We start from the raw sequence: 27070 nt of genomic DNA on the forward strand, positions 1-27070 counted from the left end.
ATGTTGGCATTTATGGTTCCCTCAATGAACTGTAGCTCCCTATTGCCGGCAGCACTCATGCAGCCCCAGACCATGACACTCCCACCACAATGCTTGACGGTAGGCAAGACACACTTGTCTTTGTACTTCTCACCTGGTTGTGGCCACACACGCATGACACCATTTGAACCACATAAGTTTATCTTGGTCTCAATAGACCACAGGACTTGGTTGCAGTAATCCATGTCCTTAGTCTGCTTGTCTTCAGCAAACTGTATGCGGGCTTTCTTGTGCATCATCTTTAGAAGAGGCTTCCTTCTGGGATGACAGCCATGCAGACCAATTTGATGCAGTGTGCGGCATATGATCTGAGCACTGACAGTCTGACCCTCCACCCCTTCAACCTCTGCAGCAATGCTGGCAGCAATCATACATTTATTTCCCAAAGACAACCTCTGGATATGATGCTGAGCACGTGCACTCAACTCCTTTGGTCGACCATGGTGAAGTCTGTTCTAAATGGAACCTGTCCTGTTAAACCATTGTATAGTCTTGTCAGCTCAGTTCCAGGTTGGCAATCTTCTTATAGCCTAGGCCATCTTTATGTAGAGAAACATTTTTTTTTTCAGATCCTCAGATAATTCTTTGCCATGAGGTGACTGGATGAACTTCCAGCGACCAGTATGAGAGCGTGAGAGTGATAACACCAAATTTTACAAACCTTCTCTTCATTCATACTGGAGACCTTGTAACACTAACGAGTCACATGACACCGGGGAGGGAAAATGGCTAATTGGGCCCAATTTGGAAATTTTCACTTAGAAGTGTACTCAATTTTGTTGCCAGCAGTTTAGACATTAATGACTGTGTGTTGAGTTTTTTGAGGGAACAGAAAATGTACACTGTTATACAAGTGTGTCTTGCCTACCGTCAAGCATTGTGGTGGGAGTGTCATGGTCTGGGGCTGCATGAGTGCTGCCGGCAATAGGGAGCTACAGTTCATTGAGGGAACCATAAATGCCAACATGTACTGTGACATACTGAAGCAGAGCATGATCCCCTCCCTTTGGAGACTGGGCCACAAGGCAGTATTCCAACAGGATAATGACCCCAACACACAGCTCTAAGATGACCATTGCCTTGCTAAAGAAGCTGAGGGTAAAGGTGATTGACTGGCCAAGCATGTCTTTAGACCTAAACCTTTTTGAGCATCTGTGAGGCATCCTCAAACGGAAGGTGGAGGAGGGCACGGTCTCTAATATCCACCAGCTCCGTGATGTTGTCATGGAGGAGTGGAAGAGGACTCCAGTGGCAACCTGTGAAGCTCTGGTGAACTCCATGCCCAAGAGGGTTAAGGCAGTGCTGGAAAATAATGGTAGGTACACAAAATATTGACAATTTGGGCCCAATTTGGACATTTTCACTTAGAGGTGTACTCGCTTTTGTTGCCAGCGGTTTAGACATTATGGCTGTGTGTTGAGTTATTTTGAGGGGACAGCAAATTTACAGTTATACAAGCTGTACACTCACTACTTTACATTGCTGCAAAGTATAATTTCTTCAGTGTTGTCACATGAAAAGATATAATAAAATATTTACACAAATGTGAGGGGTGTACTCACTTTTGTAAGATACTGTAGCTGCCTCTTAAAATGCCTTTGCTTACTTTGTCATGGGTCAACAGTCACTTACAGCCTAACAGCTTTTGCCCTGTAAACTTCCTGACCTCATTTCCTGTCTCCTGACTTCCAAGAGGGCCTAACAGTTCCAAATATCAGAGTCCACATTCTTAACTACATAAGCTGTCAGGACAGCCTAAAAGGCTAGGCAATTGGCAAGGCAGCAACTGTCAGAACTTAGGTGACGGCTAACTTCTGACTGTCAAGCTGAAGTGTCAGGCCTAGATAAAGTAAGCAAAGCTAAATAGGGAGGCTGTTATATATATAAATTAAAAAATATATATTTTTTAATATACAGTATATATATATATATATATATATATATATATATATATATATATATATATATGTGTATATATACTGTATATATATATATATATATATATATATATATATATATATATATATATATATATATATATATATATATATACACACTGGAGATCAAAATTAGAGAAAAACCTACAATTTCCTAAATTTCAAGGTCACTGCTAAGCCCCGGTTCACACTTATGCGATGCGGGAAGGCTGCGAATTCGCAGCCTGTTCCAGCATCGCAAACGCACCCCTGGCAGTTCACACTGCCATATGCGATACGCTGGGGGTGTCAATGTGATCTTAACGACACCCCCAGTTTGATCACATATCGCAGTGCGATCTTACAGTTTGCACAGGATCGGATCGCACAAGTGTGAACCACTGTGCGATCCGATCCTGATGCGGCTGCAAAAAAGGGTTCTGTGCGTCTTTGCTGCGGGTGCGGTGCGAATTTAGCCATACAAAGTGTATGGCTAAACTCGCACCGCACAGCCGATCGCATGTAATGAAGGAGCAGTGCGCTCCGATATTACATGTGATCGCCGCAGCCGCACTAGTGTGAACCGGCACTTAGTCCTATTTGAAATTATCCAAACATGAGTAAAAGATCAGTGTTTTGTTAAGCATATTTCACGAGTTACATATATTTTGAAGCACAGAATAAAAAACTTCCATGAAATTTGAAAAAGAACATTGATCAAAATTAGAGAACACTTTCATATACCTCCCAGTTATTGGTGTTATTCTGGCACCTTGTGCTAATTTCTTTATTTATCTGACAAACCCTATTTAACTGCCAGCCTAACTTTCCAGTTTTCACTGACTTTGCAAGATGGTGAGCCGTTCTAAAGTGACTGAAACCCTTCAGCAGCAGGTTGCCCAGATGATGGCCAAATGGATGATTGTTTCAGCCAAAGCAAGAGAAGTTTGTCGTTCCAAATCTGTAATTTCTAGAATACTGCATCTTTGCAACGTCTCAAACTCATTTAAGTCCCCCAAGAAAGCAAGTCATCCATGAAAGACAAATGCAAGAGCTGAACAGAGTAAGGATCTGTCTCATCATACAGTGTCCCGCCGTTTAAGAGAAATTGGACTGAAAGCCCACTCTGCAGTGACCAAACCTCTCATTAGCAGAAAGGCTCAAAAGGCTAGACTAACCTTTGCTGAGGAGCATGTCGTGTGGACAGAGGAGAACAGGTCCAAAGTTCACTTTAGTGATGAAAGCAAGATTAATTTATTTGGGTCCTATGGGAAACATTATGTTCATCGCCAAACTGGGGAAAGACTGAACTGGACTGTTTAAATAAAGGTGGAGGGTAAAGCGTCATGGTTTGGGTTTATTTTCTGCAGCAGGAGTTGGGCCTCTTATACAGCTAGATGGCAAATGTTTTTTAGAACCTTCTTTGAAAACATGTGGTTCCTTCCCTGCATTTATCACCCAATCAGCCAGCAATATACATGCCTGACAATGCTCCCTGTCACACAGCAAAACGGGTAAAGCAGTTTCTTGAAGCTGAAAACATTGAAATATCGAAATGGCCTGCCCATTTTCAGAGTCCTGATCTAAAACTAAAAGAAAACCTCTGCAAAATCCTTGAGGTTATGACCAAGAAACCCACTACAGTCACCAAACTGTGGAAAAGACTGGAAGAAGAGTGGAACAAAATCACACCAGAGCAACGAGAGAGATTAGTGATGTCCTGTGGCTGCAGATGTGCTGAAGTAATTCAAAGCAAAGGCTTGTACACTTCCTACTAATTGTTGATTGCTGTAACCTTCAGAAAGTTTAGTTGTAATCTTTCTTCGAGCTACAGTCATTGCTGTTCCCTAATTTTGATCATTGTGTTTTCTACAAAATAGTGTTTTTTTTGTTGAAGTGCTTTGGTGACTTTGAAAAATACTGTTCTATTAGCATGGTATAGCCACAACAAACATTCCATAAAATGTTGCGCAATGAAGATTACATTATTTCTGAATAAAATCAAGTGTTCATAAGTGCCGGTTCACACTACGTCGCTCCGACTTCGGGGGCGACCTGTGAAGTTGCGTGCAGCGCGACTTCGGCGCGACTTGCACGGACTTCATAAAATGAATGTCTATGCAAGTCGCTCCGGTTCCTTAGAACCGGTCCTGTACTACTCAATGGACCGCGATGGTGCGCGACTTGCCAGGCTGACCAAGTCGCCTGACAGGTCGTATTAGTGTGAACCGGCACTAAATTGTTTTCTAATTTTGATCTCCAGTCTATATATATTTGCCACCATACCACCAAGAACTGAAGCCTTTGCTGGAAATTTCACTGCTTTTTTCCAGTTTTCCATGTTCTTTTTGACTGGTGGTGTCATAAACCAATCCTTACACATTCTACTTTCTATCTGGAAGAAGGAAATATACCATTTGGTTATATTATGAAGAGAAAGGTTTCAATGGTCTCACCTCCACCACAGCTGGCTGAACAGGGTGCGGGGACCGGTAGCCAGGCATACGAATGATCCTGATTGGCAACATAATAGCTGTAGTTGATGTCCGGATTGGTAACCTCTCCATATTCTGGCCCATATTTTCTGTAGACCTTTCAAGACAATAGCCTTAATAATTCCAAAATATACAAAAAAAAAAAAAAAGTTACAAATCAGAATGCTTCACATCATTTTGTACCTGGATCTCAATGTCGGAGGTAGTGGGTCCACTGACTAGGACTTCTTCCAGACCAGGTAGCTTGTTAGCAGTTAAAGTCAATCTGTACTCCATCTGCTTGTCCTCCACAACAGAGGGGTGAGTGATGTTTAAAGAGATACTCTGCTTTCCAGCTACAATGAAGTCAGAGTTCTCTTTAATAGCTGAATAACAACAGAAAATGGAGATATCTGTTAATGTTTTTAACTAGGCCATAACAGCTTCTTTTTTTGTGGTATGATACAAATATAAAAATACATAAATGCAAAAAACATTCCTGAAAATAGGGTCTACCCCCATTCTTACTCCCATTATATGACTATAGTCACAAGGGATTCTGGGATAGCATGTTATTTCTTACCTAAATGAGTAAAAAGTGGCTTTTTATTGGTCACTCTGAGTGTCATGGCTCCGACTGGGACGGTCAGGAATGTGAAATACTCTGCAGCATAAGAAAATAATAAAAGTACAATCGATAGATAATAAGATGGATAGATAGATAGATAGATAGATAGATAGATAGATAGATAGATAGATAGACAGACAGACAGACAGACAGACAGACAGACAGACAGACAGACAGATAGACAGACAGACAGATAGACAGATAGATAGATAGACAGATAGATAGATAGATAGATAGATAGATAGATAGATAGATAGATAGATAGATAGATAGATAGATAGATAGATAGATAGATAGATAGATAGATAGATAGATAGATAGATAGATAGATAGATAGATAGATAGATAGATAGATGGATAGATGGATAGATGGATAGATGGATAGATGGATAGATAGATAGATAGATAGATAGATAGATAGATAGATAGATAGATAGATAGATAGATAGATAGATAGATAGATAGATAGATAGATAGATAGATAGATAGATAGATAGATAGATAGATAGATAGATAGATAGATAGATAGATAGATAGATAGACAGATGGATAGATAGATAAATAGATAGACAGCAGATTTAGCAGTTTAGATTTTATTTTTAGCAAGTTTGGATTTCGATTTCGCCTTTCAAAGGACTGTAACTTACCCCCAGCTATTCCTTCTGTAAAAGAGCCACTAACTTTGTTACATGTACTGTTGTCTCCACCACACACTCCACAGTGATCCGCCACCATCCCAGAATCCATCACTCCATCGCAGCCAAAGACCTGAGCGAGACACCTGCATTACACACAGGCAGATTTAAAGCCCAACCTTTTTTCATTTTGGATAGGCTTGGAAAAAGTAAATACTTTTGTCAGAAATGTATTGCTGCCCATGACCCTGTTGAGGAGATTTCACCTCACTTCCTGTTATTAGGAAAATATGTATCAGCAGGTCAAAAATTGAGGGGAATAGTTGTCACTGGGGCAGAAAGACAAGACAAGAACAGTCATTTTAACCTGACAGAGGTTTCAACCCTTCCCTAATTTACTGAACAAAATGTGTTTTATCCCTGCTGGAGATTTTTATCATCACTTATTGTACTGACAGGGCATGAGGGGAAGTATCTCATGGGGAATGAGGGCATGAGGGGAAGTCTCTTTAATAGGGACATGGCCCACAATATAAAAAAAATATATAGGTGTTTATGCTTTCCCTAAATTTGGCCAAAACTAAAAAAAAATTAGAGTTGGGCTTTACAAAGACTCATTCTGCGCCATCTTCCCTTATACTTTTTAGAGTGAAATTCCTACCCTTACCTATGTAATTTTAGAATTGCCTAGGATTAGGCTCTCCTGCATTTACAAATCATTATTTTCCTGTAAAGGTGATATCAGCATATTTTATAGAAGCATAACCATCCCCGTCCATATGTAAGTGGTGCTGTACAAATAGAAGTTACAGTATTTATTAAATATTATATGGAATGATCATCAAATAAAGTTAAGGTTTTAAATCGCAAACCTCTAAATATATTATACTTTGCAAAGTAGAAATGTCACTTCTGAAAGTTATGTTCAATTTTTATAGCAGTGACATCACCCTTCAATTATATTTTACGGTGACATCACCGTAAATTAAATTTATAAATTCTAGACTGACATTGCTGCTGTCCAGTTTTACTCTCCATTAGTGATGCCAGTATTTTCCAATTACAATTTATTTTCGATGATATTGTCCTTATTGGATTACATTCAGTGGTTACTATATTTAAAAAAAAAAATTAAATTTTAAGTCATTTTTTACTGGTCCCACCTTGCATCGGCCAGCAATGCAGATGTTAAACATGCCATTCGCCTGAACGCTTTGCTGACATCGGGTGCCGTCTACAAAGCTCTCCCCTCGTCGCACCATGAAACTCATCCCCTTTGCCTGACACATATGCTGACAAAGCTCATCACCTGGTTATCAAACAGAAGAATAACGATATCAGTTGTTTTATTTAATCCAGCTAGAAGCATTGACTATGGTATAAAAAATGTAGTTCAGGTCTTTCCCAAACTGCTTGGCCACTCCATTACCCACCCCACCATCAAAATAAGACACACTGACAAAAACTGGGATTTAATGGTCACAGCAGCCACTTTATTTGACCAAACTTATCGATATAAATAAAAAATGAAATTACCATATACAGTTGTGCTCATAATGTTACATACCCTGGCAGATTTCTTGGCCATTTTTCCGAGAATATGAATGATAACACAAAAACTTTTCTTTCACTCAGGGTTTGTGTTTGGCTGAAGCCATTTATTATCAATAAACTGTGTTTACTCTTTTTAAATCATAATGACAACAGAAACTACCCAAATGACCCTAATCAAAAGTTTACATACCTCCTTTCTTAATACCGTGTATTGCCCCCTCTAACATCAGTGACAACTTGAAGTCTTTTGTGGTATTTGTGGATGAGGCTCTTTTATCTTCTCAGATGGTAAAGCTGCCCATGAACTGCACGTTTGACATCTCCCCAGAGTGGCTCAATGATATTGTGGTCAGGAGAACCTTCACTTTATTCTGCTGTAGCCAATGACAGGTCGACTTGGCTTTGGGTTTAGGATCATTGTCATGTTGGAATGTCCAAGTATGTCCCATGCGCAGCTTCGGGGCTGATGAATGCAAATTGTATTTTTTGATACCATAAATTCTGACCAAATTTCCTGTCTTTGTAGCTCATACGTCCCCAAAACATCAGCGATCGACGTCCGTGTTTCACAGTAGGAATGGTGTACCTTTCATCATAGGCCTTGTTGACTCCTCTCCAAATGTAGCGTTTATGGTTGTGGCCAAAAAGCTAAATTTTGATCTCATCACTCCAAATGACTTTGTGCCAGAAGGTTTAAGGCTCGTCTGTTTGGTGTATTGTAAGCGGGATACTTTGTGGCATTTGAGTAGTAAGGGCTTTCTTCTGGCGACTCACCTGAAGTTATTTGTGTTTTTTTTTTTTTTGCACCCCGAACAATTATCCTGCCAGTTGTGGCTGAAATTTTAGTTGGTCTACCTGACCGTGGTTTGGTTTCAACAGAACCCCTCATTTCCCACTTCTTGATTAGAGTTTGAACACTGCTGATTGGCATTCTCAATTCCTTGGATATCTTTTTATATCCCTTTCCAGTTTTATACAGTTCAACTACCTTTTCCCGCAGATCCTTTGACAATTCTTTTGCTTTCCCCATGACTCAGAATCCAGAAACGTCAGTGCAGCACTGGATGAAAGTTGCAAGGCTCTGTCAGGAGTCCAGAAACTCATTGACCTTTTATACACACAAACACTAATTACGAGCAAACAGATTACAGGTGAGGATGGTTACCTTTAATAGCCATTCAAGCCACTTTGTGTCAACTTGTGTGCATGTTATCAGGCCAAAATCACCAGGGTATGTAAACTTTTGATCAAGGTCATTTGGGTAGTTTCTGTTGTCATTATGATTTAAAAAGAGTAAACACAGTTGATTGATAATAAATGGCTTCAGCCAAACACTAACCATGAGTGAAAGAAAAGTTTTTGTGTTATTATTCATATTTTCAGAAAAATAGCCAAGAAATCATAAATTCTGCCAGGTTATGTAAATTTATGAGCACAACTGTAAATACCAATTATACATAGCAAATAACAAGCAAAAGACTGAATGTATACTGGAGTCTCAAGGCCCCTTGTAGGCAACCAATACCTAGGACCCATAAAGTAGACTTTACCTGCATGCCACCGACCCGCAGACAGGGTCAGGTACACCATTTACAGTCATACAGGTACTAACTTAGGGGACGCCATACCCAAGATGGGTCCCCAGCCTATTGACCTTCACTACTGCCTAACTTCTCGAGCCCAGCAACTCACCCATGACAGAATTGAAAACTCAAACATTACAGGGGAGAGACGGTGGGAAGATTTCTTGATGTCTGCCATCTTCCTACTGAAACTTTCTTGGGACTGTCCTACCTACAACTCCCTATGGACCCTCTCATCTCATTCACTTCACCAATCAGGTCAGTACCCCTCCTTCTTTGCCTACTTCAAACTTTCAAAACTCTCCATCCCTGTCCTCCACTCTACTTTTAACCCAGTCATGCTGTACCATTGTCTATTCTTTTGGATTTTTCCTCCGGGCATTACTTTTTCTTGTTTTGAATTGAGCGTGGAAAGGTTAGAACATGCCTTATATGTGACCACTTCAGAGATTTACCCTCTCAATCTGTCCTGGTGATCACTGTCACCAAGACAGAAAGTGATGGAAAACCCAAAATGTTACAGTTGTCATCAAAACAGTAACAGAGAGGAAATCCTCCAATGGGGGTACCTGTTCCAGTGATAATTAAAGGGGATTTGCCCTACTTTAGAAAAATCCTCCTGTTGTGGCATGAAATGAGGGTAAATCACTCCAACAGAAAAAACAATTCTAACTATTCCATCTCTCTATCCAAAAACTCAAAAAGTTTTTTGGCTATAGATGCACTTCACCAAAATTGTCCCAGCAAGAAAACATACTGCAATAAAAAAAAAAAAAATAAAAAAACCTAACAGGAGTTTTTACCCTTCAATGCTCTATTGAAAAAGAAAAAAAAAAAGTTTGTGTTGGTGTTCCATTTTGACAAGCTTACGCCTTGGAACTACCCCATGAATGCATCAGCATTCCATGGTCATGCTGCAATACATTAGCAGTGTTTTTGCAATGCAGGATCTCATATAAAGTTACTACATGTTGATTTACTAAAGGCAAATAGGCTGTTCACTTTGCAAAGGAATGTTTCCCAGAGCTTAGTGAATGAGGTGAAGCTCTTCTGATTTCAAACAAGAAATCACGTGCAATCAAAACTGCTGCTTTTTTATTTTCTCTGCATGTGATTGGGTATTCTTTACAAAGTGAAACTTCCCCTCATTCACTCAGCTAAGAGAAAATGACCTTGCAAAGTACACAGCCTATTTTCCTTTAGTAAATCAACCCCAATATGTCATGGTCCTGTTGCCATTTCTTGCAAATATTTTTTGGATAGATAGACACACTTACCATAGGCAAAGGCAGCAGCTGACGTCCAGCTGTATTTGGAAATCACACCGGGGGACAAGACAAGGGGTTTGTTGTCTGTAGCCGCACATTGTTCTGTCATAAAATCTAGTTGTGTCTTTTCACAATCCTTGAGGATAAACACACCAAAAATGTTATTTTTTTACATAGAAGTAAGCCTGGGTTTAGACTCATTTCTAACATTGCCACTTATCCGAATATGACAAGGTAAAGATAAAAACAGCATCAGCAGCCTTAACAACTTCGATACCGGGCACTCTCTACTTTAATTGGCTGAGACACAGCCGTGGCGCTATTGGCTCCTGCAGCTGTCAATCAAAGTCAGTTAGCAAATCAGGAGAGACAGGGTGTGGGGCCGAACCACAGTTCCATGTCTGAATGGACACACCGAGCTGCAGCTCGGCTCAGGTGCCCCCATAGCAAGTTGCTTGCTGTGGGGGCACTCATCAGGAGGGAGAGGCTAGGAGAAGCAACGAGGGACCTGAGAAGAGGAGGATCCAGGCTGCCCTGTGCAAGACCAACTGCGAATATGAGGTATAACAAAAAAAAAAATAACAGACTTTACAATCACTTTAATCACCACTGGGTTATATATTTTTTGCTAAATAAACAAAAAAAAAAAGATTTCTTTGGTGAAAATAACCCAAATCAGTGTAAATTTTTGAGTCTTTGGTATATATCTGAAAATCAATCAGTCCTGATGTACTGATGTAATAATTTAACGTCTAATTTCTTGATGCCTGAAAATGCAAGGACAGTAGAAATACCCCCAATTGAACCATTTTTGTTAGGTAGACAGTCTAAAGTATTTAGTAGATGGCATGGTGGTTTTTTTTGAAGTTGTAATTTTTTGTCCAAATTTTTTGGAAAATGAAGAGATTTTTTTTTTACATACTGTCACCAGTGCAGTTCGTCATTATCATATAACTAGTGTGGTGGTAATCAGGTGACATAGTTACATAGTTACATAGTAGGTGAGGTTGAATAAAGACAATAGTCCATCCAGTTCAACCTGTGTAGGTGTGTGTGGCTGTAATCATCTCACATACCCCTGAATGTTCTGATCCTTGAGATGCACGTCCAATAGTCTTTTGAAAGCCACCATACTACCCGCAGAAACCACCTCTTTTGGTAGAGAATTACACGATCTTGTAGCCCTAACAGTAAAGAACCCCCCACGTTGCCTGAGGTTAAAACACTTCTCCTCTAATCGCATTGTATGCCCCCGAGTCCTCATGCAATCCCTTCGACTGTACAGCTTTTTTTCTAAGCTGAGATCCCCATTGAGATATTTAAAAATTGCTATCATGTCCCCCCCAGGCGTCTCTTCTCCAGGGAGATGAAATCAAGCGATTGCAGACGCTCTTCATAATCAAGGTCCTCCAATCCCCTAATTAGTTTAGTTGCCCTTCTCTGGACTTTCTCCAGCTCCAACACATCCCTTCTGAGGACTGGCGACCAGAACTGGACAGAATACTCCAGATGCGGTCGGACCACAGTTTTATAAAGTGGAAGGATTATAGTCTTATCTCTGGAATACATCCCTTTCTTTATACATGCTAATATTCTGCTAGCTTTGGCAGCTGCCGCTTGACATTGCATGCTGTTGCCTAGTCTATCATCAACCAAGACTCCCAGATCCTTCTCCATTTTTGATTCCCCCAAGGGTTCCCCCCCTAAAGTGTATTGTGCTTTTATGTTTCTAGTCCCCAAGTGCAAAACCTTACACTTCTCTACGTTAAACCTCATTTGCCAAGTCGTTGCCCACTCCGTTATTTTGTCCAGGTCATCCTGTAGGATATCTGCTTCATGCTGTGCAGTTATTGCCCTGCCCAATTTTGTGTCATCTGCAAAAACTGCTATTGAACTACTGACCCCAACCTCAATGCTGTTTATCAATAAATTGAACAAGGTTGGTCCCAGGACTGAGCCTTGGGGGACCCCGCTTACTACCTCAGTCTGAGTATGCGCTGTTTATTACCACCCTTTGGACACGCCCTTTTAGCCAGTTCCGTATCCAAAAGCAAACCCTGCTGTCGATACCTGCAGACCTTATTTTATAAATTAAGCGCTTGTGGGGAACTGTATCAAACGCCTTAGCGAAATCTAGGTACACCACATCCACTGGTCTGCCCCTATCTAGCTCACAGCTCACCTCCTCGTAGAATGCTAATAGATTGGTTTGACAAGAACGCCCATTTGTAAACCCGTGCTGATTATTACTGATGATGCTGTTGTCTTTAGCAAACTCTACGATATAGTCCCTTATCATCCCCTCCAGAAGTTTACATACTATCAATGTCAAACTGACAGGCCTATAATTTCCCGGGATATGCCTCTGACCCTTTTTGAATATCGGAATCACGTTAGCTTTCCTCCAATCTCCTGGTACATCTCCTGTCCTAATACTGTCCGCAAAGATCAGGAACAGTGGTCTGGATATAACCTTACTGAGTTCCTTGAGTACTCTCGGATGTACGCCATCCGGGCCTGGTGATTTGTTTGTGTTAAGTTTATCCAGCCTTTCCCTGATTTCACCCTCTGTTAGCCATAGTGGCAAGTCCTGTGTATTACTACTAACCATACAGTCATGGTCAGTGTACCCCTCCTTTTCCTGTGTAAATACTGACGAGAAAAAAGCATTCAGCACGGTTGCTTTTTCAGTGTCCTCTGTAACCATCCCCCCATCATCGCTAATTATGTGTGCAATATGCTCTGCCCTAGTTTTTTTGCTGTTGATATACTTAAATAATTTCTTTGGGTTTTTTTTTACTATCCTCCGCTATTTGTCTCTCAAAGTCTATTTTAGCCATCTTGATTTCGTGTTTACACTTCTTATTTGCCTCCTTGTATTGGTCGAAAGTCAATACTGTGCCTTCTGATTTATATTTCCTGAAGGACAATTTTTTTCCCCTAATAAGATTTTTAACGCTACGGTTTAGCCAGCCAGGTTTGGCCTTGTCTCTTCTAAATGTATTTCCCATAGGAATGCACTGCAAGATGCCTTTGCTTAATATGTTCCTAACGCATTCCCATTTTTCCTCTGTGGTCAGGGATCCCAGGGTTTGGTCCCAGTTTACCCTTTCCATCAATGAGTACAATTTTGGAAAGTCTGCCCTTCTGAAGTTAAGGGTTCTTATGTTCCCCATTTGCCTTGTTCTATTGTTATTTACACTAAATGTGATCATCCTGTGATCGCTAGAGCCCAGGTTGTCCTGGACTCCTACCTCCGAGATTATGTCTGGGTCATTAGTGATCAATAGATCCAGGATTGCGTTTTCTCTAGTAGGAGAATCCACCAGCTGTGCCATGTTATCCTGTAAGGTTTCCGTGAATAGACGGGCCTTATGTGAGTGTGTAATCCCCTCTCCCCAGTCAATGTCGGGATAATTGAAGTCCCCCAATATGATGACTGATCCTAGCTTTGCCACTTTACCCAAAAGTGCTAAAAATTCCAGCTCTACCTCCTCCCCTTGTTTAGGTGGCCTATAGCAAACCCCCACTATTACTTTTCCCTTTACTCCTTCCCTAAGGAGTTCTACCCACACGGATTCTAACTCCATACTCATCCCTTCCGTAATGTCACTCCTCTCTATCACCCTTACATTGTTCTTGACGTAGAGACATACCCCTCCCCCTCTTTTTCCTACCCTGTCCTTCCGGTACACCGAATACCCTTGGATATATGCCAGCCAGTCATGTGAGGGGTCGAACCAAGTCTCCGCTATTCCCACAAGGAATATTCATGAGGAGGACTATTCATGTCCTCCTCATGAACTAACATTTCCAACGCATCCATTTTATTAGCTAGGCTCCTGGCATTAGCATATACCCCTCTTAGTTTTACGGAAGTTAAATGTGACAGTACGTAAAAAATATATAAATATATATATATATATATATATATATACAAACCCAATTCCAAATAAGTTGGGACACTGTACAAACTGTGAGTAAAAAAGGAATGGATTAATTTACAAATCTCATAAACTTATATTTTATTCACAATATATAACATATCACATGTTGAAAGTGAGACATTTTGAAATGTCATGCCAAATATTGTCTCATTTTGGATTTCATGAGAGCTACACATTCCAAAAAAGTTGGAACAGGTAGCAATAAGAGGCCGTAAAAGTTAAATGTACATATAAGGAACAGCTGGAGGACCAATTTGCAACTTATTATGTCAATTGGCAACATGATTGGGTATAAAAAGAGCCTCTCAGAGTGGCAGTGTCAGAAGTCAAGATGTGCAGAGGATCACCAATTCCCCCAATGCTGCAGCGAAAAATAGTGGAGCAATATCAGAAAGGAGTTTCTCAGGGAAAAATTGCAAAGAGTTTGAAGTTATCATCATCTACCGTGCATAATATCATCCAAAGATTCAGAGAATCTGGAACAATCTCTCTGTGCGTAAGGGTCAAGGCCGGAAAATCATACTGGATGCCCGTGATCTTCAGGCCCTTTGACGGTACTGCGTCACATACAGGAATGCTACTGTAATGGAAATCACAACACGGGCTCAGGAATACTTCCAGAAAACATTGTCGGTGAACACAATCCACCGTGCCATTCGCCGTTGCCAGCTAAAACTCTATAGGTCAAAAAAGAAGCCAAATCTAAACATGATCCAGAAGCACAGGTATTTTCTCTGGGCCAAGGCTCATTTAAAATGGACCGTGGCAAAGTGGAAAAATGTTCTGTGGTCAGACGAATCAAAATTTGAAGTTCTTTTTGGAAAACTGGGATGCCATGTCATCCGGACTAAAGAGGACAAGGACAACCCAAGTTGTTATCAGCGCTCAGTTCAGAAGCCTGCATCTCTGATGGCATGGGGTTGCATGAGTGTGTGTGGCATGGGCAGCTTACACATCTGGAAAGGCACCATCAATGCTGAAAGGTATATCCAAGTTCTAGAACAACATATGCTCCCATCCAGACGTCATCTCTTTCAGGGAAGACCTTGCATTTTCCAACATGACAATGCCAGACCATATACTGCATCAATTACAACATCATGGCTGCGTAGAAGAAGGTCCTGGGTACTGAAATGGCCAGCCTGCAGTCCAGATCTTTCACCCATAGAAAACATTTGGCGCATCATAAAGAGGAAAATGCGACAAAGAAGACCTAAGACAGTTGAGCAACTAGGAGCCTGTATTAGACAAGAATGGGACAACATTCCTATTCCTAAACTTGAGCAACTTGTCTCCTTAGTCCCCAGACGTTTGCAGACTGTTATAAAAAGAAGAGGGGATGCCACACAGTGGTAAACATGGCCTTGTCCCAACTTTTTTGAGATGTGTTAATGCCATGAAATTTAAAATCAACGTATTTTTCCCTTAAAATGATACATTTTCTCAGTTTAAACATTTGATATGTCATCTATGTTGTATTCTAAATAAAATATTGAAATTTGAATTTTCCACATCATTGCATTCTGTTTTTATTCACAACTTTTTTGGAATCGGATTTGTATAATTTTTTTTTTAACACACTGTGACTAGAGCAATATAATGTTACCATAGTAACATTGTACTGCTCTGGGGAAGTGATCAGTTTTTTTATTTATATTTTTAAACTTTAGGTTTGCTTATTACAGTGCATTACATTGCTATAAGCAAGCATTTTACTGAATGAAACTGATTCATTCCGTTTGTTTTGTTGTGATTAGCTGTGATTGATCAAAACTAATCACATGGTACAGACGGGGTGTGATTGGCTCTGTCTGTACCATGTAATCAAATTGACCAATCACGACACACATTTCTGGATCCGGCGCTGTATGGGAAGGAGGTAGGCAGAGACACTCCCGCGCCTCCCATCCCCCTAACGTCTGCTGCTGAAGAACCGGCTACCAGCTACTAAAACTACTGTTGAAACCAGCTATACGACAGGGGAATCCTCTTCACCTCTCTCCTACCTTGTCAGGGACGCTCATGGACCGCTTTGTGGAGCGGAATTTGTCTCGCAGCGCTTCTATATGCCCTCTGATTCAAGGAGATGCGGGGACAGACGTGGGGACAAGCACGGCCCCAGACAGCCAGATAGCCAGGCCAGATAGCCAGGCGGCAGCCCCAGCATCCCTCCAGTCGCAGAAGGCTTTAGGCACACAGGCGGCAGCCTCTGCATCCCTCCAGTTGCAGAAGGCCTTAGGCACACAGGCGGCAGTCCCAGCATCCCTCCAGTTGCAGAAAGCCTTAGGCACACAGGCGGCAGTCCCAGCATCCCTCCAGTTGCAGAAGGCCTTAGGCACACAGGCAGCAGCCCCAACATCCCTCCAGTCGCAGAAGGCCTCAGACACTCAAGCTGCAGCTGCAGCATCCCCCCAGCCACAGAAAGCCCTAGACATTCAAGCGACAGCCCCAGCATCCCTACAGCTGCTGAAGGCGGCTACTGACTCCTCTGTATCCCCGGCGGATATAGCACAAGCCGTGGTGGCACTCCTCACCCCCACATTGACTGCCACGATTGACCAGGCTATACAGAGGGGTCTGGAGCAGATCAGGATGGAATTAGCAGATCGGGGCAGAGACTTTCCCATGCTGAAGATCGCATCTCCTTTATAGAAGATGAACAGACCGTGGCTGCGGCCACCCCAGCAAGGATACATCATTCAAACAAGGAGATCTGGGACAAGTTAGAGGATCTGGAAAATAGGTCCCGTAGAAATAATCTCGGAATTATTGGGCTGCCAGAGTCCCTCTCTTCCACTCAGCTTATGGACACCTGTACGTCCACTATTCCTTCACAATTGGGGTTATGTGCCCCCTGTACCGTTGAATGGGTGCACCGCATTGGCAGGCCTAAAGAACACTCTGACAGGCCTAGACCTGTAATTGTTAGGTATCTCAATTATGCGGATAAGAACGCCATCCTGCAACAATATCGTTTTTGAGCCATGTTACTTTGTCCACTGCGCCCCCTCCGGGCACCTTACTGGTCTTATTTAGGGCCTATATACCCTTTAAGTTACATGGCAAGGGGTTTTATGCCATATATTCTCTGTTTGATACTCAATGGCTGGACCCTCATCCACAGCACTAATTAGTAGATCTCTGTTTCCTACTCTATAAGTTTGTTCTAGGGGGCATTGTTACTCTGTATGTTCCTTCTATAGATTCCCCATCCATTCTTGGGGCTTCTTTGCTCAGGGTGATGGTTGGCCTGTGGGAGACCTGCATGGAGTTTAGTTCTCATGCGGTAAAAGGTCAAGTATGTGGTTTTATTAGGATGTTGTTTGGTTTTTTTTGCTTTTTTCTTCCTCTTTTCTCTTTTTCTTTTTATATTTTGTCCTGACCTCTTATGCCTGTGAAATAATTTTTTTTGTTTTTCTCAGCTCCTTTCTGCCTGGGCCGACTACTGGGAGTGAACATGGTTTTCCCTGCTTATCGTTTTCATTTCATCCACAGTTATGGTTTCTCCTATCAACAGGAATCACTTGAACATTGTATCGTGGAACGTCAAGAGTCTCCGGTCCACAAGTAAGCGTATGCAGGTTCTTAGACATCTTAAACGTCTGCGGACAGATGTCATGCTCCTCCAGGAGACCCATCTCTCCTCAGACGACTTTCATCGCCTACGCAAATTGTGGGTAGGTACAGTTTATGGCTCTCCTGCTGTAGGTCATAAAGCTGGAGCGGCTAACTTGATACATAAAAATCTTCAGTTTAATCTTAAACAAATCTGAACTTACCTTAGCGTCGGGTGATTTGGCAGTCTCTAATATCTATGCACCTAATTCTCCCAATTTGCGTTTCTTTCAAGATATGACTTCCTGGATGCCCAAGAGGGTTAAGGCAGTGCTGGAAAATAATGGTGGGCACACAAAATATTGACACTTTGGGCCCAGTTTGGACATTGTCACTTAGAGGTGTACTCTCTTTTGTTGCCAGCGGTTTAGACATTAATGGCTGTGTGTTGAGTTATTTTGAGGGGACAGCAAATTTACACTGTTATACAAGCTGTACACTCACTACTTTACATTGTAGCAAAGTGTCATTTCTTCAATGTTGTCACAGGAAAAGATATAATAAAATGGGGGGGGGGGTGTACTCACTTTTGTGAGATACTGTATATGTGTAGGTAGTGTAGTAGGCGGGGACTTTAATTTGGTCATGCACCCATTCGAAGATCGTACAACCACTGTCCCTATGCCCCCCCAAACTGTACGACAATCTATGTTGGATCCTACGCCGTTAGCCTTACATATTTCTTCTGCCTGCCTCACAGATGTATGGCGCATCACGCATTCTATTGACCGTGAATTTACATTTTTTTCTTCTCCCCATCAGTCCTTTTCACGTACCGATTATTTTTTTGCGTCATCCTCTCTCATCTCTTTAACCCAGTTATCTATGACATGGTTATCTTGGATCACTGTCCAATAGCGAAATCTCTTCCTCTTGTCGAATTTTCTACATCTACGCCTATATGGCGTTTCCCATCCTTTCTAAAGGACAATGAGGACTTCTTGCATGCGATGCGATCCACATGGGAGGAATATACTTTACACAATGCCTTTCACCTCACCTCTGGTCCCAATCTTTTTTGGGAAGCAGCACCTCCCAATATAAAAAACATGCACGTCAACAGTTCTCAAGGGCCAGTTGTGAATTGCGTCATGCTCAAGATGCTTTGACATTAAATCGTACTCCTTCCACAATTAAAATCTGGCAGAGGGCTAAAAATTCCTTTGATTTATGGGCCACACAACAAGAAGTGTTTAAATCGTCATATTACTCTCTACGCTTTCATAAATTCGGGAACAAAGCTGGCAAACTCCTTGCTAAATTATGCTCAGACACCCGCCGCCCGACACGTATAATAGCCCTTAAATCAAAGGATGGTACCCTCGCTGTATCACCGATAGATATCCGCAAGACGCTGGTAGACTATTACACAGCTGTATATTCTAATGACCCCATTGACCATGATATTGCCCAGACTTTATTAAAGGAAAGTATGTTTGCCTACCCTTTCTTTGGCTGATTTAGAGACTTTAAATTCTCCCATCACACTGGAAGAGATTTGACTTACCATCAAAACCCTCCCATCAGCTAAAGCCCCCCGGCCCAGACGGCTATTCAGCCAAATTTTACAAGCTTACTAATGCTTTCATTTCGCCCACCCTGCTTCCCATTTTTCAATCAATGTGGTCAGCCTATCTCCCTACGGGACCACTTTCTCACATCAAACTCATTTCTAAGAAAGGGAAAGACCCAATTCTCCCAGGATTATACCGTCCGATATGCCTTATAAATGTCGACGCAAAGATCCTCTCAAAAATAGTTGCCTCACGTCTCGCCCGCCTACTCCCCCCCCCATTGCTACCTGCCCAGTAAGAACGAAAGGGACACGCCAACGCTGCCCCCTTTCCCCTCTTTTTTTAACAAAGTTCTTTTTAACTTTGCCCTCGAACCTTTATCTAGAATTCTTAATTCACCAGAGGGTGTTAGGGGAATCCCTATTGGGAACCAGACCCTTAGATCCGCTTTATTTGCGGACAATATATAGATTTTTTCTTCTAACCCTTTTTCAGATTTTTCTATTCTCAAAGATTTGTTTGTGGCCTTCCGTCTCTACTTTCGGATAAACTTTGATAAAAGTGAGGTTCTGGACTTACATCCCCACTTGTCCGCTCACTGGCGTAAGTCATCGTCTTTTACGATGGCCTCTCAATTTGTAACATACCTAGGCATACGCATAGGAATATCCACTGCAGACACTCCCTCTACTCTTGAAGCACACTGATGTGCAGAAAATACATAAAGCATTGAACATTTTTCTATGCTCTTCAAAAAAACCTTGTATTTCTCTACAAAAACTCTTTCTCCCGAAGTTTGAGGGTGGGGCGGGTCTCCCTGATATCCGCCTTTACAACTTAGCATGTCTACTTAGACAGGGTCTTGACTGGCTCACAGGAGCATCAAGATATTCCAATTTTGAGCTCAAGGACGCACTGGTGGTAAAGGGAGGATGACCAGCGCTATGGATTAAAGATATATGAGGGGACAGATAGATAAATAAAATAGAAGGTGTGAGCTGCCACCAATCAACCCTTAAGTGCAAGGGTGAAAGTGAAATGTATAATGTGGCGATTGGTATCGGCGCTACCTTACAGTATAAAAACGTGACTACCCCAAAGTGTAGGTGAAGATATATAAGGGTGTCAACAGAAAATGTTTATTTGTGAGGAAATTAAATGAGATAAACAATACGTGTGTGTTTATTAAGTTTCAAATAAAAAACAAATATAGTGATACATGTGCAATATGCATATCAAAAACGGTGGAAAAAAAATATATAATGGGGGGGGGGGGGGGAGGGGGGTGTTCCCACAACCACAAGTGTTATATCAGGTATATACTTATTCCTGATATATTTGTGCCACACAAGTATTGAAAAATAAACAGGTGCTGCTGTGCAAAGTTCGAAAATGACCACAACCACAAGTGTTATATCAGGACTTCCCTGATATATGTGCCACACATGTGCTAAAAATAGGCAAAAAGTTGCTGTGCAGAGTCCAAAGAGTCCACTAGGTGGCGTCTGCAATACGACCTGTGTAGCTGTATGGGGGGTCTCTTCTCCGTATTTGGGGGAGCACTTCCGAGCCGGTGGTCTGGTGCCTGTTAAGATGATCTGGATCAGAGTAGACAAAAACAGTCCGCGCCGGGATGCTTCCGCGTTCCACGGCCGACAACCGGAAGTGACGTTGCACGTTCTAGACTCCGCCCTACGCGTTTCGTCAGAGGGACGTCAACTGGAGCGGCCGCTCCAGTTGACGTCCCTCTGACGAAACGCGTAGGGCGGAGTCTAGAACGTGCAACGTCACTTCCGGTTGTCGGCCGTGGAACGCGGAAGCATCCCGGCGCGGACTGTTTTTGTCTACTCTGATCCAGATCATCTTAACAGGCACCAGACCACCGGCTCGGAAGTGCTCCCCCAAATACGGAGAAGAGACCCCCCATACAGCTACACAGGTCGTATTGCAGACGCCACCTAGTGGACTCTTTGGACTCTGCACAGCAACTTTTTGCCTATTTTTAGCACATGTGTGGCACATATATCAGGGAAGTCCTGATATAACACTTGTGGTTGTGGTCATTTTCGAACTTTGCACAGCAGCACCTGTTTATTTTTCAATACTTGTGTGGCACAAATATATCAGGAATAAGTATATACCTGATATAACACTTGTGGTTGTGGGAACACCCCCCTCCCCCCCCCCCCCCCCCATTATATATTTTTTTTCCACCGTTTTTGATATGCATATTGCACATGTATCACTATATTTGTTTTTTATTTGAAACTTAATAAACACACACGTATTGTTTATCTCATTTAATTTCCTCACAAATAAACATTTTCTGTTGACACCCTTATATGTCTTCACCTACACTTTGGGGTAGTCACGTTTTTATACTGTAAGGTAGCGCCGATACCAATCGCCACATTATACATTTCAAGGACGCACTGGTGTCTCCGTGCACCCTGCCAGCCATCCTTCATTCCTCTATTAGGGCGCTAGCGCCCCATCTTAAAAATATGATTGTTATCAGAGATACAGTGGTGGCATGGCGGGAGGTACGGAGGATACTAGGACTGCCCTCTAACATCTCAAGTCACCTTACTATTCAAGGTAATCCCATGTTCACTCCCTCCATTTCACAAGCAGCCTTCATACTATGGTCAACTCTGGGTCTAACTAAAGTCTCTTCATTGTACGAGAACACAACTAACCAATTCAAGCCATTTCAAACATTGAGCCAGGAATTCTCTCTTCCTTCTACTCATTATTTTTTTTATTTCCAAATCACTTCTTTTCTGCGGACTCGCTGTGGACATCGGGCAAATACTTTTCAGTCCTCTTTTGTTGATGTAGTGCTCCATCGAAAAGACTATTCCACTTCTACCTTATACACACATTTACTTTTTCATTCCTTAGGCAAGATCCAACGGACATTATTCCAAAAATGGTCTCACATTCTGGGAGATAAAATGTTACCGGAAAAGCTGCTCAAGAGTTATAAAAGTGTACATGAAAACATCACTTCAGAAAGCTGGCGCAAAACTCACTTTAGAATAATGCATCGGGCCTATTTTCCATTTCGACGTCAGCCGGATGACCCCACCCAATCTCAATGCCCGTGGTGCAAATTTATGCGCCCCACACTTTTACATAGACTCTGGGACTGCCCCCACATTAGCAATTTTTGGGATAGAGTCCTGGACTATATCCGTCTTATTTCTGGTATGTGCTTACCTAAGGTCCCTGATACTTGTTTTTTCTGTTGCATACCCTCCCCTATTTCTGGGGCGGGCCCCAGCATCACCTCTCTTTCACAATGGACTCACTTTTGTCTCTTGGCAGCACGTAGGACCATCATAGCCAACTGGATAAACCCAATCCCCCCAAACCTTTCACAGGTTCAACGATCTTTGATATCCTCATGCGAATTGGAGAGACTTGATGCTATGCTGTCTAGTCTTCGCTCTACCCCCAGATTTTTTATCAGATGGAGATCATTTTTGGAGCACACATTTTCAGGAGAGACCCTGGCAGACATGATACGTCCTTTCAGATTTACTGAATGGTATCTTGCTAGAGACACAACCAACTCCCTTGGCAACTTGAAGGTTGCTCCCCCAATCGGCTCAGACTGAACTCTGCTACGTCTTTTTTTTCTCTTCTTGTCTTTCTCCTTCCCTATTCTATCCCTTCTTCCATTTTCCAAGATTTTTCTATTTTAATTTATGTTTTCCTATTTGTTGAACTACTATACATTACCTCGGGCGCTCCTCCTCCCCCCCCCCCCCGGTACTTGTTTGCACTAATACTGTTGTTTTGCATTTGTCTATTTTGGTCTGGATTTTGTATGTTAAAAAAAATTCAATAAATATAAAAAAAAAAAGAAAATTGATCAATCACAGCTAGCAACACAGTTGTACGCATTGGATAGCATGAAGGAAAGCCATCCATTGCGTTCAACTGTCATGTGACCTGCTGTGATTCGTCACGGTGGTCACATGGTACCGGTGTTCTGCCTAAAACTGTCCCCGGACCAAGTCTGTCCCTAGTTTTGTCCCTGGTACTGATCTGTATGGCAATGAGGGGTGTTACAAGCATTGATCTCCCTGTGTGGCTTTCAATGAAGCAGCTGACAGCTGCTTCTCCTCCTCTCCCTCCCGTGGCTGTCAGCTGTTTCAATGAAGGCCACACAGGGAGATTGGTGCTTGTAACTCCCCCACTGCTGCACAGATCACCCCGAATGCCCATGAAATGCCCCTAATCTTTGGGCTCCGTGCCCTCCTCTGGCTCCCTGGGTCCTCCTCCGGCTCCCCATGTCCTCCTCTGGCTCCTCGGGTTCTCTGTGCCCCTCCGGCTCCCCCTCTGTTCCCCTCCGGCTCCCCCTCTGTGCTCCTCTGCTCCCCCTCTGTGCTCCTCCGGTCCCCCTCTGTGCTCCCTCCAGGTCCCACTCTGTGCTCCCTCCAGGTCCCCCTATGTGCTCCTCCAGTCCCCCTCTGTGCTCCTCCGGTCCCCCCCTCATCCTGGATCTGTCAGGATAGAGAGCGGAGGAAGGAACCGGTAAATATTTGATTTACAGGCTCCTTCCTTTTCTGAATGAGCAGAGTCAGTGATCACTGACTGTTTATTCATAACTGAGCATCGTAAACAGTGTTTACCATGCTTCAGTTTATGAATGAACAGGAGCCTATGTCTCCTGTCTATTCATCTTCATTGCAATGGAAAGAAATCAAGCGCTCTGGGACACCTCCATGGGAGGCCGGATGTAGATCAAGGATTAAAAATTGTCTGAATAAATTATAAATATAAATTATAAAATATAAAACAATCATGTACATGGGGGAACATGGAAGATATTCAAGTCCATAATAGTATGGTCTAAGTGCAGTATTATTTATTCCAAGGAAGTACACAACAATCATAACTCACATAGGGTACGGTCATAGGTTCAAGGTCAGTCCGGTGGTCTGCGGGAAGGGCTGTAGGGTCCAGCATCTGGAGATGTACGAGTTGTAGCAGCCAGAAGATGAAGTAGGGAGACGGAGAGGCTGGCTGTGCGTCTTCCGGGTTTGGCTGTTTCCGAGAACCAAGCTGGAACGCAGCGTTAGCCATCTGACGTCACCGGGGCCGAGAGGATGACACAACGCGTTTCAGAGCATGCGCAAAGCTCACAACGGGCACACACGCTCTTTTCTCAAGTGTGGACCCACGCGTTTCAGAGCTTGGCTTACCCTATGTGAGTTATGATTGTTGTGTACTTCCTTGGAATAAATAATACTGCACTTAGAGGCGCTCCATGTCTTTCTTCATATGATTCATCGTCATTGCAGCTGAGGCTGCAGAGAAAGGGACAAGGGGAATCTGTGTCCTCAGTTCCTTTCTCTGTCTTAAAGGCGAGATTTCAGGTATCTATTTAGACCCCTGATATCTCACCAAAGCCCCCCAATAGGGCTGATAAAAAAAGAAGAACTGTAATAAATAAATATTTTAAAAATTACATTTTAAATATAATGAAGAATGAAAAAAAAAAACAAAAAAACACTGACACCGTCCACTCCCTCCCATCCAAAAAAAAAAGCATTATACAAAAAAAAATAATGAAAAAAATATAGATTGTAAAAAATAAAATTGTAAAAAACAAAAACAAAATAGAAATAAAAAACTACTGATACCGACCACTTCTCCACTGACAAAATCCACTGCCCAACTGATATGATCCACTGCCAACCTTCTCCCCCCAAAAAAGAATTGTGAAAAAATTAGAAAAAAAAAAAAAGAAATTAAATAGTAAAAAAAAGTAAATAAATATATTTGTAAAAAATGTATAAATAAAAAAAAAACTACTGACACTGTCCACTGCTCTACTGACACCATCCAGCCATAACCATCCACAACCCCCACCCCCAACTGAAGCACTTTGAAAAAAATATTTGAAAAAAAAGAATAAAAATAAAATTGTAAAAAATAATAAAAAATAAAATAATAAACAAAAAAAATTGACACTGTCTATTGCTCTACTGATACTATCCACTGCCCTACTGACCCCATCCTGCACATACTACCGACAATGACACCGCCATATACTCCACACTCATCTCCTGCACATACTACCCACCGCCAAATACTGCACACTCTTCTCCTGCATATACTACCCACTGCCATATACTCTTCACTCCTTACCCTTTGTTGATTATTATATTAGTGTCACTGATGATGTCAGTATCAGTTAAGCAAGCCATAGATGATTAGAATCTTGTCTGGTTTAGCAGGGACCAGTGAAGATTCAAACCATCTCTGGGTGCAGCCCCGAACTCTGCACTCTGTACATAGTGCACCTCTGTGCTTCTTTGGTAAGAATAAATACCAAAATATGCATTGAAAAGTTTTTTCTTTATCTTATCTTCTTAACATTTGGTAGTCATATTCCAAAAAATTCTAAGAAGTATCTTTTATTTATCTCATGGCCAAAATGTGAGAAATAACATACAGTATATATCAGACAATCATTCCATTAACACATACCACATACACTGCATTTATAATTTTTTAGAAATGATGCTTATAAATAGTTTACCATTTGCCATTAAAAAAAATATATATATGTTTCCGGATTTCATTTTAAAAATCTGGTCACCTTACTTTACACTCAAGAAGACGCTATAATTAGTGCAGATTGTTAGTCCACCTGCTAGTAACCAAAAACATGGCCGCCTCCAAGGCGGTGACAACGGGCGGACTGACAATCTGCAATAATTATAGCATCTACCAGAGTGTATAGGCTGCCGGTGTTGTGTGAAAATACCAAGTGGTTGAAATCTCCAATTATTCCTGATGTACACTCACCAGAAATAACGTCATTGGAGATCTCAGCAAGTTGGAGTTTTCAGCAGTTCAAACAGAAAAAAAGGATGGCGCTCTGGCGTGCATGAAATGAAATAAATGCCCTAAAAGTGTTCTCATATAAAGTCTTAAGAAATTTAATATGCACATGCAAGTTAAAATAAAACAATTGGCATACTTTCCAGCCAAACCTTGAAGCCTCTGTATCTCCTCAGGGTGCCATGGAGATCCCTGGTGGAAATCATGGGATTACAGTACCTCAAAAAACCCAAATGGGAGGAAAGAAGGGTACACTCTGGTAGAAGATGCCGACCTCCGATGACAATGGCTCACACGGTCCAGTGTGCGGCCGCTTCCTGGGACCTGGGCCAATGCGTATGACTACCGCCGTGTCTTCCGTGAGAAGTCGGTGACGTCATCCAAGCGTGACTTCCGGTTCTCACGGAAGACACGGCGGTAGTCATACGCATTGGCCCAAGTCCCAGGAAGTGGCCGCACACTGGACCGTGTGAGCCATAGTCATCGGAGGTCGGCATCTTCTACCAGAGAGTACCCTTTTTTCCTCCCATTTGGGTTTTTTGAGGTACTGTAATCCCATGATTTCCACCAGGGATCTCCATGGCACCCTGAGGAGATACAGAGGCTTCAAGGTTTGGCTGGAAAGTATGCCAATTGTTTTATTTTAACTTGCATGTGCATATTAAATTTCTTAAGACTTTATATGAGAACACTTTTGGGGCATTTATTTCATTTCATGCACGCCAGAGCGCCATCCTTTTTTTCTGTTTGAACTTCTCCAGACACCATCCCGTGTCAAGGATTGGGCGACCAGCGGTGCAGTTGATGTACTGTCATACTAGTCCACAGCCCTTGGGGCCAGGATATCACAGGAACGCTGCATTCAGGAATAGCGCCTGAACTTCTTTTTGTGTTTTATTGGAGTTTTCAGCAGAACACCGGCAGCAAGCTGGTACACTGATCAGTCGTTGGCTGTGTCCCGGGGCACCCACCTAGATCGATGAGAGGCGTCATTCGGCCATAGGCCAGGCAGTACCCGGTTAAGACTTAGCAT

The 27070-nt window shown here is 42.2% G+C and overlaps 1 protein-coding gene across 1 annotated transcript in view; it reads right to left on the bottom strand.

Annotated features, from left to right (window-relative positions):
• ADAMTS13 (ADAM metallopeptidase with thrombospondin type 1 motif 13) overlaps nt 1-27070 on the bottom strand; it is a 116079-nt gene that overhangs the window by 58754 nt on the left and 30255 nt on the right. Inside the window, exons 14-19 of the mRNA XM_082262781.1 lie at nt 10107-10233; nt 6856-7001; nt 5705-5825; nt 5013-5093; nt 4634-4815; nt 4412-4547 (exon numbers count right to left, since the gene is read on the bottom strand). Of these exons, the coding sequence (XP_082118907.1) occupies nt 4412-4547; nt 4634-4815; nt 5013-5093; nt 5705-5825; nt 6856-7001; nt 10107-10233 (793 nt within the window). The remainder of the gene's footprint in view (nt 1-4411; nt 4548-4633; nt 4816-5012; nt 5094-5704; nt 5826-6855; nt 7002-10106; nt 10234-27070) is intronic.

Source organism: Pelophylax lessonae (genome assembly GCF_965119305.1).
Source record: "Pelophylax lessonae genome assembly, chromosome: 7".
In the NCBI taxonomy this organism is placed as follows: domain Eukaryota; kingdom Metazoa; phylum Chordata; class Amphibia; order Anura; family Ranidae; genus Pelophylax; species Pelophylax lessonae.